The following is a 17,582-nucleotide window of genomic DNA, read 5'->3' on the forward strand; positions in this document are numbered from 1 at the left end:
TTTAGGTTTGTGATATTTCTCCTCATTCAATTCAGTACCTTGCCATTAGTTATCCAATCCATGCATCTAATCTTCAAGTTTCTTATGTTGCACAACATTTCAAAAGCTCATATTTTCTTCGTATTTGAACTTTTTTTTTGTTGCAGCTATATAACAAAGCAAGATCATGCAAGTCCGCTTCTAAGTGTCCATTTACAGGTTCCTTTCAGATACTGTAGAAACCAAAGCAGGGGCAGCCGTAGAAGGGGGCTAGTGGAGGCACCCATCCGTACTTAAACTCATTTAGTTTACGAACATGAAGAAGGACATGGAGTTTGACAATTATCACTAAAACGACTTGAAAATATAGATAAAACGTCGTAAAAATTATACACTGGTAACATGATTTATAAATATAAAAATTGTTTGAAAAGTATCGTTCAAATGTTTTGTGATACAATATGTCTTAAATTAAGAAATAAAATAGATCAAAGAAACATTTGACGCATTTCATTTGCTGTACATGATTTTGGATATCATTCAAAGGTGCGCCAAATGTTTCTCCAATTATTTTCCCTACTGTTACGTAAATCATTTCACAAAACTTTTGATCTACTTTTTAAAATTTATTTCTTAATTTTCCAATTTTGTTTGGGAAGCGCGATCTTATTGACGCCATATTTTCTCCGCCAGCGTCTTCTGGTCTCGAAATGTCCTAAATTTCATTTGAATGAAATCATTTTGACAGTTAAGTATCACACCAATGTAATTTCTTATGCGCAAAATAGAAGATTAACACCTCATTCATCTTCTGAGTTTCTGTTATTCTCGAAATGTTGCAAAATTTAGTACTTGTTTCGAAAGAAGTCATTTAAAAAATCCAGTATGACACCAATGCAACTTTTTCGAAGCAAACAGACAGGTCCTGAAGAGAGGAACTTTTTGACACTTCATTTACGTGGCAGCTGTTCGTGAAATATTTCAGTTTTCCTTCATATCACTAATTAAGTTTTTCTTAATTGCCCTGATTACTTTCAAACAAGTAAACACTTTCTTAAAAAATTAGACCTCAAGACAGTCAATTTGGTACACTATTTCTCCGTTTCCAGCTCTTAGTTCAACTATGAAACTCTGCACCAAAATTCATTTTGTCATTTATGGGGCATCTAGTTTTCCCTCATCCCAAACACTTGACCAAGAAATGAGCTTCAACAATGAAAAACTATATTAGAGGTTAGAACTGAAATCACAAAAAATTTAAAATCGGAATGTTTTCTGTAACTCATTCTTTGAAGATACACGAAAATTGGTGTATAACCGTATATTCCAGTGTATACTGAGGTGACAAAAGTCATGCGAAACTTCCCAATATCGTGTCGCATATCCTTTTTCCCAGCGCAACAACTAGATTTCACATGGACTCAACAAGTCGTTGGAAATCCCCTGTAGAAGTACTGAGTCATGCTGCCTCTATAGCCGTCCATAGCTGCGAAAGTGTTGCCGGTGCAGGATTTTGTACACGAGTTGACCTTTCGATCATGTCCCATAAATGTTCGACGGCATTCATGTCGTCTGATGTGGGTGACCAAACCATTCTCACGAATTGGCCAGAATATTCTTCAAACCAACCACGAGGAATTGCGGCTCATCCATAAGAATTCCATCGTTGTTTGGGAACATAAAAAGTCCATGAATGGCTGCAAATGGTCTCCAAGTATCCGAAAACAGCCATTTCCAGTTAATGATCGGTTCAGTTGCACCAAAAGGACCTATAGTTCGCGCATGCCCGCCCAGACGCGGGAGATTGCTGCGTTACCAGTTGTACTCGCCAAGAGAAGCAGCGCCATAGTATAGTTCGCAAACTTACGTTTAGGTGGGAGTGCGCAGTTTATGAAGTAAAGCCACCACGGCCGCATTAACCCTTTCGCTGCTACAGAGACGTGCTCCCCGTATTCCGCCATGTGCGCGATTTTGTCATCATTGCATTGCTCGCCTGTGCAGATACATGGTGTTTCGATTGCTTTGACATACTTTATCATTCGATTTCATAAAAACTATTTGGCCCAAAAATTTGATTTTTACACATCTTCTTGACTGGTACCTTCCCCCCATAAATGACTTAATTTTGTTTCTATGTTCAACGCAGTTATTATGCAGCATTAGATGTAGTAAACCATTGCACGAAATTTTGAAGGGTTTGCAGAGTTGACCTCTGCGTGTACTTTCCATATGGTCGATTTTAGTTGCCACTAGAAATTTCAAAAAATTACATTCAAACGAATAAAATTCATGAAGTAAGACACTTCGTAATTGTTTTTAAATAAAGAAAATATTAAACACCGAACAAGGTTTGAACTCAGAACCTTTCGCTGAGCAGCCACAAACTTTAACCGTTACACTAACGTAGCTTGTCATTCAATGCTACTCCCGGAGGACTTTAAAATATCACGCAAAATACCGACGAACACTGTTGGTATGACTCACGTTTCGTCAAAGTACAATAGGAAATAAACAATTACCGCTGTTCTTTATTGCGAAAAAGCGCCTGAATTAGGAGGCTTATTGCTTGTTTGGTTTAATTAATTAATAGAATATGAAGCAATTGGTATAAAGAATGCTTTTTCCAAACTTTCTATAAAAGAAAGTCTGCTATGAAGACATTGCTTTTGTTCAATTACTTTATTTATGACTGAACGTTTCTAAAACACGACACTCGTTCGTGCACTGCACTGCAGTCGAGCTCTGGCAATGTCGCTCTCTGTTCATTGGCTGACTATGTTTTGTGACGTCAGATGCGCAGAACGAACCTAAACTCGGCCGCCGTCATAAATGACGCGCACTTTAGTCTATTCCATGTAAACACAACTGACATCGGGACTCATCTGATCAGGCCACTGTTTTCCAGTCGTCTAGGGTCCAACCGATATGGCCACAAGCCGTGGAGAGACGCTGCAGGCGATGTCGTGCTGATAGCAAAGGCAGCTTTCTGCTGCCATAGCCCATTAACATAAAATTTCTCCTCGCTGTCCCAACGGACACGTTCGTCGCACATCTCATATTGATTTCTGCAATTATTTCACGCAATGTTGATTGTCTGTTAGCACTGACAACCTTACACAAACGCCACTGCTCTCGCTCGTTAAGCGAAGGCCATCGGCCACTGAGTTGTCCGTGGTATTCTCGGCATACTCTTGCCACTGTGGATCTCGAAATATTGAATCCCCTAACGATTTCCGATATGGAATGTCCCATGCACATAGCTCGAATTACCATTCCACGTTCATTGTCTGTTAATTCCCGCCGCACAGCCATAATCACGTCGGAAGCCTTTTCACATGAATCGCCTTGAGTACAAATGACAGCTCCACAGATGCACTGCCCTTTTATACCTTCTGTACGCAATACTACCGCCATCTGTATGTGTTCGTATTACTATCCTATGTGCGTGATACCCAGTGCGCTGAGGTGGTCTCAACAGTTAGAGCACGTCTGTTGTCGGACAATACATGCTTGTAGTTAGAAAATCTTTGTACATTTGCTGAAACAAATGGAGCTAGCACTTTGATATTTTCCTTTTGTTCTGTAAACGAATCTCAAAAATACACACACGAATACTAGTACAAGATAGTCTTTTTCGTTTTAATACCTTTACATACTACAAGTTTACAACAGCAAGTAACGCGACAATGACAATAAGCAGATAAGTCACCAATTTATATACGAGACTTACGAATAGGTTCCTGAACAGATACGTTTTTCCTAGAGATGTGTGCATTGTTCGTTTTTGCCAACATTAAAAGAATAAACTGTTTCAAGAATGGACGTTTAACACAAACATGTAAAAATGAAATAAAATCTTAAAACTATACAGTTTTATGTTAAGCATTATCCTACAGGTTGTGCATGGGTAGGAACACGATCTAGTGCCCATATAAATTGAGCTGCATATCGATGTTAAAGCATATGCTATTGGTTCAAAAGAAAAAAAAGTGAAAATGTTATCCATACAAAATTTTTAACAGCAAGGAAACAATTAGTTGAGAGAATAGGGCTTACGATGGTATTAACAAAAAATAACGAAATTTGCGCGAAAACGTAAAATATGAGGACGCAAAAACAGGTTTTACTACAATTACTATACTGTTAGCTCGTTAATGCCTATAACATAGACCAGGTACTAAAGTGCACTGTAGAAACTAAAAAAGTAAATGATGAGCAGATAACTCTTTTCGACAAAGCTTCTAAATCACAGGTATGGGGGAAATGTTTCACCCTTACCGACGTGATAAAGTGTGGGCATTCCTGAACCAAAGCATCCACCAGATTCTTGGCTGCTGTGTCTCACCGACAAAGTGATTTAGGTAAGAAAGAAGTGAGCATATGGCAAATTGGTGAAAAAATACTTGACTCTTTTAAATAACAATATGAACTGAAGCTGTGCCTTTTCAATAACAGAAGTAAAGATTAGCTCAACAGAAAAAAACGTAGTACAGTATAAAGCAAAAGAAGCTGACTATTAGATTGTAGACATCAGACAACAGCAGATGAAATTAAAGAAAATAAAAACATAAGTAAAGATTAGCTCAACAGAAAAAAATGTAGTACAGTATAAAGCAAAAGAAGCTGAATATTAGATTGCGGACAACAGCAGATGAAATTAAAGAAAATAAAAACTCCACCATTGCAGTACTGCAGAGAAACTCGTGCCACTGAAGCCTCAAAAGAAATTGGTGCTAGCAGTTGTAACATAACTTGTATGCTGCTGAGAATTTGGCCAGATTAAAGTTTGAGAGGTGCAATGTAAGAGTCGGCTTGGCTGAGGCATGCCAGTGAGGCATATGATGGAAGGGGCTTTCAACGTCAATCACGACCAGTGGCAGATAAACGACGGTTTTTCTCGAAAAAGTTGATGGCCAGGGTGAGCTTCTCGTCAAATGAAAGTATGGTTCAATGTGTAAGATGTGTGCAATGGCGGCGTTTGCTTCATTTTGGAAGATGGCGATAGCTAAATATTTCTTAACTCTGTAATAATTTGATGGTTCATCATAGGACAGGTACAAAGATGACAAGAGTAATCACGACACTGAGTCCCACCTTTAAAGACATTACTAATATAATTATCATAAAAACTATACACCTTAAGTGATAACCGTAAACAAATATGTCGTTAAAATTAGTAACTGCTGAACTTTTCATAGTACTGGACGATAGTTTAGGGCTGTAGCTATCATTCCTGAAAGCCACACATTTATACATTTTATTTACAGACTTTTTTCGGTTTTATATATTTCTTACTACCGTATGTAAAGATTTCAGACCATCGTACTCTCCAAAGTTAAAACAGCAAATGAATGCAGTATGGCAATTCTCATATTTCGCCGTTACATTACCTTATTACACTAGTCTTGATTATTCACTGTTTCCTGAATTATTTAACTAAAAGTTAGTTAGGCCAGTATTAAAGGTAGTTGTAACTTAAAAAAGGGGTACTGTCCATAAAATTTGATACCATAGGATAAGGATAAGATCTGACGTATATTCTATGTTATTTGTCATAAGTGCATATGCAACAGATCTGTGATTATTTATGACTAAAGTTTTACGTACAGAATATTGTGTTTGGACTCTACAGAACCTGAAGAAAGCTAACATTTATTTAAATCATGTGCCTAATTTGTATCTTTGTTATTACACAAATGGTTTTTCATTTTACAAATTTAAGTATACTGTGAATGTTTTTGGCAGGGAAACACTAGTTATGACCGGCGCGAACAGTGAGGTGATTGGGCATTCTGGCTCACGAAGTGGCTTTTGGGAGCAAGGAAGGACTCAGGGGAAGTTGAGTTTGCAGACTGTGTCGAGCTGGCAGATGGGTTCAGTAGTCAAGATTTGTGCAGGACAGTCTTCAGGTAACACTTGGTTTACCTGATAACGCGGTAAAAGCTTTATTTTGGGTGGCAAGTGACCACGCGAATACTTTAAGATTCGTTATGAGCCAGTGGGAAAATTTTGAGAGCTGACTGGAACTTTGACATTTTTGTGAGAATTAGATGATATACAGGATTGAACTTTAAAACTTATTTCGATTGCACCCTTGGAATTCAAACCAAATACACTCCTGGAAATGGAAAAAAGAACACATTGACACCGGTGTGTCAGACCCACCATACTTGCTCCGGACACTGCGAGAGGGCTGTACAAGCAATGATCACACGCACGGCACAGCGGACACACCAGGAACCGCGGTGTTGGCCGTCGAATGGCGCTAGCTGCGCAGCATTTGTGCACCGCCGCCGTCAGTGTCAGCCAGTTTGCCGTGGCATACGGAGCTCCATCGCAGTCTTTAACACTGGTAGCATGCCGCGACAGCGTGGACGTGAACCGTATGTGCAGTTGACGGACTTTGAGCGAGGGCGTATAGTGGGCATGCGGGAGGCCGGGTGGACGTACCGCCGAATTGCTCAACACGTGGGGCGTGAGGTCTCCACAGTACATCGATGTTGTCGCCAGTGGTCGGCGGAAGGTGCACGTGCCCGTCGACCTGGGACCGGACCGCAGCGACGCACGGATGCACGCCAAGACCGTAGGATCCTACGCAGTGCCGTAGGGGACCGCACCGCCACTTCCCAGCAAATTAGGGACACTGTTGCTCCTGGGGTATCGGCGAGGACCATTCGCAACCGTCTCCATGAAGCTGGGCTACGGTCCCGCACACCGTTAGGCCGTCTTCCGCTCACGCCCCAACATCGTGCAGCCCGCCTCCAGTGGTGTCGCGACAGGCGTGAATGGAGGGACGAATGGAGACGTGTCGTCTTCAGCGATGAGAGTCGCTTCTGCCTTGGTGCCAATGATGGTCGTATGCGTGTTTGGCGCCGTGCAGGTGAGCGCCACAATCAGGACTGCATACGACCGAGGCACACAGGGCCAACACCCGGCATCATGGTGTGGGGAGCGATCTCCTACACTGGCCGTACACCACTGGTGATCGTCGAGGGGACACTGAATAGTGCACGGTACATCCAAACCGTCATCGAACCCATCGTTCTACCATTCCTAGACCGGCAAGGGAACTTGCTGTTCCAACAGGACAATGCACGTCCGCATGTATCCCGTGCCACCCAACGTGCTCTAGAAGGTGTAAGTCAACTACCCTGGCCAGCAAGATCTCCGGATCTGTCCCCCATTGAGCATGTTTGGGACTGGATGAAGCGTCGTCTCAGGCGGTCTGCACGTCCAGCACGAACGCTGGTCCAACTGAGGCGCCAGGTGGAAATGGCATGGCAAGCCGTTCCACAGGACTACATCCAGCATCTCTACGATCGTCTCCATGGGAGAATAGCAGCCTGCATTGCTGCGAAAGGTGGATATACACTGTACTAGCGCCGACATTGTGCATGCTCTGTTGCCTGTGTCTATGTGCCTGTGGTTCTGTCAGTGTGATCATGTGATGTATCTGACCCCAGGAATGTGTCAATAAAGTTTCCCCTTCCTGGGACAATGAATTCACGGTGTTCTTATTTCAATTTCCAGGAGTGTAGAATGCAAGGATCTACTCATGAATTTACTCATGTTAATATGTTGAGTGCCATAAGTGGGCTTTATGAGTTGGCGAGCAAGTTCTGTTTGGTTAATGAAATGAGGCTCTGTTTTTTGCGCACCGGCGATGTATGGATAGCACCTGGGGATTATGGTACCATTCTACACTGAAAAGCCAAAGCGACCTGCCTAATACCGTGTAGGGCCCCCTCGATCACGCAGAAGTGTCGGAACGTGACGTGGCATGGACTTGACTAATGTCTGGAGTAGTGCGGAGACAAATGACACCATGAATCTTGCAGGGCTGTCCATAAATCCGTAAGAGTACGAGGAGGCTGAGATCTCTTCAGAGCAGCAAGTTGCAAGGCATCCTACATATGCTCAATAATGTTCATGTCTGAGGAGTTTGGTGGCCAGTGGAAGCGTTTCAACTCAGAAGAGTGTTCCTGGAACCATTCTGTAGCAATTCTGGATGTGTGGGGTGTCGTATTGTCCTGCTGGAATTGACCAAGCCTGTCGGAATGCACAATGGACATCAACGGATGCTGGTCGTCAGACAGAATGCTTACATACGTGTCACCTGTCAGAGTCGTATCAGGGGTCCCCTATCACTCCAACTGCACACGCCCCACACCATTAGAGCCTCCACCAGCTTGAACAGTCCCCTGCTGACATGCAGAGTCCATGGATTTTTTAGGTTTTCTCCATACCTGTACACTTCCATCCGCTCGATACAATTTGAAATGAGACTCGTCCGATCAGGCAACATGTCTGCAGTCATCAACAGTCCAATGTCCATGTTGACAGGCCCAGGCGAGGCGTAAAGCTTTGTGTGATGCAGTCATCAAGGATACACGAGTGGGCCTTTGGCTCCGAAAGCCCATATTGATGATATTTCGTTGAATGGTCTGCACGCTGACACTTGGTTGATGGCCCGGCATTGAAATCTGCAGCAATTTGCGGAATGGTTGCGCTTCTGTCATTCAGTCGTCATTGGTCCAGTTCTTACAGTATCTTTTTCCGACCGCAGCGATGTCGGAGATACGATGTTTTACGGGATCCTTGATAGTCACAGTACACTCGTGAAATAATCGTACGGGAAACTCCCCACTTCATCGTTACCTTGGAGATGCTGTGTCCCATCACTCGTGTGCCGACTGTAACACCACGTTCAAACTCACTTAAGTGTTTATAACCTGCCATTGTAGCAGCAGGAACTGATCTAACAGCTGGGCCAGACTTTTGTTGTCTTCTACAGGCATTGCCGACCACAACGCCGTATTCTGCCTGTTTACATATCTATGTATTTGAATCCGCATGCGTAAACCAGTTTCTTTGGCGCTTCGGTGTATTTACGCATATAAGCAAGCTTCAGTGCATTTGAGAATTATATTATTTCACGTTTTATTGGTTTATTGTAGGACCACCGTTTTTAACAGTTTCTATGTTTGACTGACTGAATAAAACAGTTCATTCAATTTAAACCTTTTTGCTGACAATTATACATTAGAATAAAACATTTTTATTATTTCTATTACTAAGTTTCATTGCATTTTGTTTGACTTAAAAAACTGCATTACCTGCCAATGCTTAGATATATAGACATCAGGAGCACTGGTGTAAGTCTTTTGCTGTGAGTTTAGCTACTGGGCATGAAAGCAGACATGTACAGCCTGACCCTACGACTATATCAAGCTACATTTCTAACAGTGTGCGATTTGCAGGGGGGGATTTCCCCCCTCTGCATCAGACCATCCCCTCCTCTGGTTTTAGTTTATGCATCCCAACCTGGGATGTTTATTTCCCACGCACTGGAGTAAAACTTTACATATAATTTAAATTTGTGGAGCCGAACACTCAAAGTTTTTAATAAGTGTTACTAATAATATTATTAATATGTTTCAGTTTTCTATCATCAGAATAAGTACAGCTTTTCACAAATGTGCCTCTACTTTTTGATTTCCCCTCGTATACCTGTATATAGATGACTTTGTAAATAAGCTTTACCTATAATGTACTTTTAAAGATATAACAAGGGAGGGCTTTCCTGATAGTGCATATGCGTGAATAGTGAGTTTCGGCATTAACATCTATTTATAAATAGCTGTTTAACCATGCGTAACGCCACAGTCCAAGCTAGTAACATATATAATTCTATATAATTCTACTAACCCCCTAAGACATCCCCCCCCACTGGTAAAAGCACAAATCGCACCCTGATTTCTAAATAGAGCCGCGCGTTGCTCAAGTACTGCCGATATAGGCATGTAGCACACTCATAACCTTACGTATGCTTTCCTGACCCATACTGGACAGATAGGACTACTGTGTCTAATATACAAATAAAATTGAATTTCTAAATGCACCAGTGGCAAGGAATTTTGGAGTGGCCGTTAACATCTCGGGAGGTGTAATTGCTTTTCCCGTCACTGTGTCATGCTTCGTTAATTCGTGTCGCTCAAAGGCCCAATAAGAACTTGAACCATCTCCACTCTTCCTCAGACAACTCTGAAACGAATATTAGTCGCTAAAGCTTTTCGAAAAAATTTCAAGCGTCCTCACTGCTCCGCCAGCGAATCCAATTTCCTCTCTAAATGACCGTTTTACTCTTTGTGTACCATTCATTGCCATGGTGAGGCCACAGAGAAAGCAAGAAACGCTGATTTCCTTCTAGCACTCACCACCGCGACAGTTTGTTCTCTGTACATGCAGTAGTGACGTGCACTTTTTGGCATGTCTGACAACAAGCGGCTTTTCAGTTCGGTTTAGCATAAGATGTTAACGAAAGTATAAATGGGAACAAATATGCGTGTGTCTGTCATTAGGATAACTGATCTCAGTCTGGTCATTTCGCTCTCCTGGCAGGTATTTTCACTTCTTGAGCAGGTGACAGAACAACAAGTTGTGGCAGAGAGGGGATACGTGCTTACTAAATGTTGGTAAAATTATAAATGACATCTGAAACCGATACATTTTAAATATGACAAAAATAATTTAAAACAGACAAATATGAAAATTTTTGCAAATGCATTTCTCCTAGCAGTTAAACGCTTTGACAGACCATTGTCAGAGTCCGGTGCATGAAGTGAACGAATTGAGACTGAGGCAGAGTTTCGATCTCCACTGCCTGATAAAAATGTTAAGCACCCATGAGGGGAGGCGGAAACGAAATGAAACACCGCGGGTTGAAAGCGTATGTGATGTTATTTCAGTGATAACAATATCCAGTCATATTTACAAAGAACTTGGCCAAACGACCCAGTTTATCAGTATGACTTTGCACCCTCCATGACACGGATCCCTGCATTAATTGGGTTAGGAAGGTTGTCATAAAACAGTTGTATCGTTTCCTGAGTCAACCTGGCCCAAGACTGTTGTAAATGGTCCTTGATATCCTCGATATTTGCAATGGGATGGAGTTTACATCCAAGCTGATTCTACACATTTTCAACCGGGGCCGTTGATCTTGTTGGCCATACGAATACCTCAGTATCACGCAGACGCTTCACAGGAATCCTTGTCACGTGTGGACAAGCATTGTCCTGTTGAAAAATGGCGTCACCATACTGTCGTATGAGAGGTAATACAAGAACACGGAGGATGTCCGATATGTACCATTATCATCAGAGATCCCTCAATTACTATCACCCATGATCTGCCCCATGGCTCCCCACACCCTGACACCAGGAGTAAAACTATTGTGCCTCTCCAAAACATAGGAAGAATGTGACCCCTCTCCTGGTCGCCACCATACTCACCAATGATAGTCATTTGTGGTACTGCAGACCATGATTCATCGCTGGACACATTGCAAAGCTATTCATCAGCAGTCCATGTTTCCCAGTCACAGCATCATTCCAAATGTACGCTACACTGGAATGGTAATTCCATATTCCGAAAGCTGCTAGTGTGAGACCATTGTTGTGGGACGACACAGAATGCTCCAGGGAGTCCATTGCTTGTTTCTGAGTGGTAGGCGCAGATGTGAAAGGATAACGACTTGCCTGGTGCACAATACAGCAAATCTCTCCTGTGTTCAGACTTGGTCGACTGGAACCTCGAGGACGAGTATACGTGCCCTCAAATTTCCATGAAGTCCAACATCGTGCCACTCTGATCCCCACAAATCTGAATATTGCACGAATTGACCGTCCAACCAAAAGTATACCCAGAATGAGTTTACCTTTCAAACTCTTTCAGGAGCTGACAACACTGACTCCATGTCCTTCACAGTAATCACTCAACGTCCGACGCTGTTCACGCAACTTATATATCAACGAGGCCTGGTAACAACACTAAACATGAACAACATTGATGCACTCTGGTGGCTGTTCCACATGTCACAGAGAATTGTAGCTTTAATCGTTTACATACCTGCTGATAAAGTGTACGTGTATGAAATTACACTTACAGTCACCATGTTATCTGGGTGATTCAGTTTTTTTTATCAGACATTGTAGATGAATAGCAGCAGTGAAGCATCAAAGGCTGTTGAATCTGTGTTAATTGTGATGTGCTGTGTCTATCTTCAGTGGAATACGGCTAAAATCTGTTGCATCCCACCAGCAATATAAACAGTGCGTTTCTGGAGACAAATTTTCTCAAAACGACAGCGCTAAAGTAGTTCTGTCAATAATGAATACTTTAACAATACGAGGGTAAGTCAATTATTATCTGCAGTTTAGTTATATTCTGATAATACTGTCGTTTTACATTGATGACGCATGCTTTGTTTATTTGTTGTTATATCTTTGCAATTTTCAAGCTGCTAGGTTAGTTTCGTTATCGCTGCCGGCCTGTTAATCATGGCTGCTCCGCTGTCTATTTGCACCAAAGAAGAGCAACGTTCAGTGATCCGTTTTTTGTGGTCGGAAGGTGTATCAGGGGTCGAAATTAATCGAAGACTTTTGGACAGTACGGGAACAGCGTTTTGCTACAACGGAGTGTCTACGAATGGATTGAAAAATTCCAAAATGGTCGTACAAGTGTTGCGCACGATGAAGGAGCTGGACGACCGTTTACCGCCACAAATGAAGAAACCATTGAGCGTTCACGTGAAATGATTCTCTTCGACAGGCGATTAACTATTGACAAAGTGGCACATCGTCTGCAAATTAGTCACGGTTCTGCCTTCAAAATCATCCACAACAGACTTGGGTTTCATAAAGTTTGTGCAAGATGGGTCCCAAAACAACTCACACAGTTGCATAAACAAACGTGCTTGGACATTTGCAAAAAACATTCGGATCGCTATGGTAATGAAGGGGACAACTTCTTAGACAGGGTCATTACTGGTGACGAAACATGGATCCATCATTACGAGCCGGAGAGTAAATGGCAGAGTATGGAGTGTAAACATCCAAATTCGCCGTGCAATAAAAAGTTCAAGACCAAACCGTCCGCGGGAAAACTGATGCTTACGGTTTTATGGGTCGCACAAGGTCCAGTACTGGAACATTATGGGGAAAGGGGCACAACAATAAACAGTGTACGTTACAGCGAGATGCTTACTGCCAGGCTAAAGCCTGCAATTCGAAGCAAACACTGAGGATTGCTGTCAAAAGGTGTTGTGTTGTTGCACGACAATGCCCATCCGCATACTGCTGCCCACACTGCTGAAACGCTCCAGAAACTCAAATTTGAAGTACTGGATCATCCTCCATATAGTCCTGATCTTACACTTCTGACTTTCACTTGTTAGGTCCACTCAAACAGGCATTAAGGGGCCGTCGATTTTCCTCGGACGAAGCAGTGAAAGAAGCGGTGCATTCCTGGCTCAGGGCTCAACTGAGAACCTTCTTTTATGAGGGCATCAGGAAGCTTGTACAACGATGGACCAAGTGCGTTGAAATGCAAGTAGACTATGTCCAAAAGTGATGTTATTGTAAGTTTCCTATTTGATTACAATAAAATTTTATAACTACTTTGCGGATAATAATTGACTTACCCTCGTAGATTCATCCTCTCTCCTAGGTATGGACAACTACCACTTTGCATCATTTTGAAAGACATTTTCTAATGCAGTGCTGAAGTTTCTAATGAAGTGCTGAAGCGTTCCAGAATAAGTGACTGTACCTTGCGGGATACAAATGAGGGCTGATAGAAATGTAAAACTGAGATGTACCTTTGGCTAGGACAGAGCGTACGACAAAAGGGGCCATCGCTCAAAAACTATTGCTTTTTCTATACATACGTTTCAGAACTTTTTTCTAGTTTTGACCGCTATGTACTATTGCCTGTACGATCATGCGACGTTTTGTGTAGTGTACACGTCGGTCCTACGGCTAATCTCAAACTTCGTACAGACATTGTGAAGTTCAGAATTAAAAGAGAACTCAGGTATGTCGACAACAGGCAAACACAGAGGGACAACATTATAAAATAAGCTGGAGAAATATGGATATCTGCAGCTGAAAATTGTTAAGTCATGCAAGAGTCCTTCATTCAACAGTGCATCTCAAAATAGCTGTTGAATATTGATATTGTTCGTTTTGGACAACTATAGGTCACATGAACATTAAATTCCATATTTTTCTTTATTCATTCATATCATAGCAATCTTCAAATACGGTAATATAATACAAACAACAAGAGTGATAACATTGAAAAAAGCTGCCATACCTTCTTTCGTAGCTGCTGTCAGATGTTCAACCAAGTCCCGCCCACACTCTTCGACCAACTGGAACATGCGCTTCATCTTACCGGAGGTGAAACCTGGTGTCATCACACTACGTAATGTCTTCCACCTGTCGAAGGAGACTCATCTTTACTCTACTTCCATATGTACCTCACCAGATTGTACAGGGTGCTTCAAAGTGAGTATACAGGTTTTAGGGCTTTGCAGCATTCGTTACTTTCAATATATAATGTTAAATAATATGTCAAATGAAAGATCAACTCAAACAGTGTTTCTTACAAGTATTCAATGTGACCACCATTTGTCACACATCGAATCGACATGCGAGTTCTTCCCAAGCCGTGAGCAGTGTGTCTGGACTATTGTTGCGACAATGCTATTTCTAGAGTCTGGTAGATCAACTGGTAGCGGAGGCACATACACATGATTCTTTATGAATCCTCAAAGATAAAAACCATCGTGTATGAACGTGGAGGTCATCCGACCCCTTATGGCCAATACAGCAGTCGGGTACAAAGTCGTTTAACCAAATGCATACTGAGTTATGCCAGTGAGGCGGCGCACCACTTGATGCCAAATTAAGTTCTGTGTTTCACCTTCTTTCAGGTGAGGAGAGAGCCATAGTTCTAGCGCATCAAGATAAAAAAAACACCAGTTACAGTTGCTTCACCGCAAAAGAAAGGTCCATAAATTTTCCGGGCCGCGCAGATTGGCCGCGCGGTTTGAGGCGCCATGTCACGGACTGCCCGGCCCCTCCCGCCGGAGGTTCGAGTCCTCCTTCGGGCGTGAGTGTGCGTGTTGTTCTTAGCGCAACTTCGTTTAAGTAGTGTGTTAGTCTAGGGACAGATTACCTCAGCAGTTTGGTTTCTTAGGAATTAACACACGTTTGAAATTTTCCGCCGGGACATGGCCGGAAATGCATTCAATTTAGATAGGAAGGTCTCTTTGCAGTTGTAGGCCTACCGTCTCATGGAGATTTGCTGACTCTCAGACTTACCAAACGAAAGCGTCGGTATGTTGATAGGAGACAATAAAAAACACACAAACACACACACAAATTTCAAGCTTTCGCAACCCAAGGTTGCTTCATCAGGGAAGAGGGAAGGAGAGGGAAAGACGAAAGGATGTGGGTTTTAAGTGAGAGGGTAAGGAGTCATTCCAATCCCCCTAAGGTAAGTCTTTCCACTCCCGGGATTGGAATGACTCCTTACCCTCTCCCTTAAAACCCACATCCTTTCGTCTTTCCCTCTTCTTCCCTCTTTCCTGATGAAACAACCTTGGGTTGCTAAAGCTTGAAATTTGTGTGTGTGTGTTTGTGTGTGTTTTTATTGTCTCCTATCAACATACCAACGCTTTCGTTTGGTAAGTTACAGCATCTTTGTTTTTAGATATATTTTTCCTAAGTGGAATGTTTCCCTATATATCGCCGCGCAGCAATATTTCTTTTGTGAAGTTGGCACATAAAACTGTAGTCTTTCGGCTTTAGAGATTGTAGCAACTGCAAACCATAAGGACATAGCTGTAAGCATCTCCTTAAAAGTCTGCACATAGACATCACTGGAATTGCTATCTTACGACTAGCCCTCCTAACAGATTTCTTGGGACTACGCGTGAAAAACGCACTCGTTCAACACGTTCTTCAGTCAGTCCTGGTCGTTCCATGCTCTTTCTTTTGCTTACAGGTATACAAACGAAACTGAGTTGCCCTTTCATTTGGTGTATCATGTATAATTGCAAGTTGAATGTGATTCATACTACAAAGCCTCAAAACCGGTATTTTGATTTTGAAACACCCTGTACTTCTGAACAAATAACGAGGAGGAGGTGTGAAAGACACTCACCAGCATTTGTCCCCTTTTGCCTTATATTCCTTTCATTCTTCTATATTGCCACGTATAGCTTCAAGCATTGACGCGAAACACTTCACGAGCTCGTGTCTTTTGTTTACTTTGCATAACAAAATATAGGAAACGATCTAGGCATTCAGAAACATGGCCCATATACTTATCGTTATTTTTACTTAGGATAAGTGCACAATTTCCACTATCTTAGGTGTCCCCCATTCCTCCGAAAGCAATGTGGCTATGTGGAAGAAGAATAGGAGGGAGCGAGGGAGAGAAGGCATGAAGAAGCTGGCAACAGTTCAGAAGATGTGGCATGTACAGAGACTATGTCAGGAACGGAGGTCACGCTAAATCACATTATCAGAACTCGCAAAGAAGAAGTAGTCTACACACAAGCTGCACTTCATGCAGATGCTGAAATGTGGGCCACAGGAAAAGATGCATAAGCTGTGGAAAGATTAGAGAGACACTTCATTAATTCTCTGATGTGTGTCTTCTATTTAAGATAACTATCCACATGTAATCCAAGAAACTTAACATCTACTTCTTGTATTTCATTGTTTGAGTAGACTATTTTTAAAGCTTTCGGGGCTCTGTGACAAGCACTAATTGTATATATAATACATAGTTTTGCCCAAATTTAACGATTCTTTTTTTGCCTTGAAATATATATTAACGTTTTTAAGGATTTCATTAGCTTTCCTTTCTGTGAGAGGGCCTCTTACATCTGCAACAGGGATAAAATTTGCAGTTTCTGACCATTCAAGCAGAAGGTAGATGTAGATGTAGATGTAGAAGGTCATTTATGTAGAGTAAATCAGAAACGACGAGAACTCAAAATAGAACCTATCGTACACCAAATTACAAGTGATCAGGGCTTAGGTGGGAATTTCAGTGATTTTTGCGTGATGAAGTCAGCCCACAAGTACGCTGTATTACAATTGAAAGTATGTAGCAACACACTGAAATTAAATGCATTAGCAAAAGGAAAGTATTTTTATTGTTTTAATTATGAAAGTTGCAGAAAATATAACTTTAAAGAAACAGAAAAAGTGCAGTGCTGTCCCACAGGGTAAAGCTGAAATTCAAGTTCTTCGAAGGGTATAACTTGTCCCTCTTACATCAGACTTCTCATTATCATATACAGGGGAGGGGCAATATAATGTGAACAGTGGTAGTAATGGGATAGTTGTGTTCGACTGTAAACAACGCAGGTAAGGCACGTGTCGTGCTGGACAGGGCGTGTTCAGTACGGACTAGGCATCAGTGCAGGTTGTTTACGAGTACTGAACACTTCGTATCTGCATTCAGAGGCCGAGGTCGACGTTCAATGAGAGACTTAACAGAGTTCCAGAGAGGGAAGGTTGTGGGGGCCCGATTAGCTGGAGCATCAGTAACCAAGAAAGCCAACTTATTGAATGTTTCAAGAGCAACTGTTTCAACAGTCGTGACAGCTTGCCCAAAACATGGACAGACATCATCTTGTAAACGTAATAGTGGGCGCAAATCAAAATTAAATGACGGAGATGGTCGTATGCTAACACGAATTGTGTCAAAACAACACAAAACTAGGGCGGCTAAAGCGA

The 17,582-nt window shown here is 42.0% G+C and overlaps 1 protein-coding gene across 1 annotated transcript in view; it reads right to left on the reverse strand.

Moving 5' to 3' along the window:
- Positions 1 to 17,582, reverse strand: part of LOC126203024 (cytochrome P450 6k1-like) — a 124,027-nt gene that overhangs the window by 38,189 nt on the left and 68,256 nt on the right. Inside the window, exon 3 of the mRNA XM_049937263.1 lies at positions 14,137 to 14,261. Within this exon, the coding sequence (XP_049793220.1) occupies positions 14,137 to 14,261 (125 nt within the window). The remainder of the gene's footprint in view (positions 1 to 14,136; positions 14,262 to 17,582) is intronic.

The sequence above is a fragment of the Schistocerca nitens genome, chromosome 9, assembly GCF_023898315.1.
Source record: "Schistocerca nitens isolate TAMUIC-IGC-003100 chromosome 9, iqSchNite1.1, whole genome shotgun sequence".
Classification (NCBI taxonomy): domain Eukaryota; kingdom Metazoa; phylum Arthropoda; class Insecta; order Orthoptera; family Acrididae; genus Schistocerca; species Schistocerca nitens.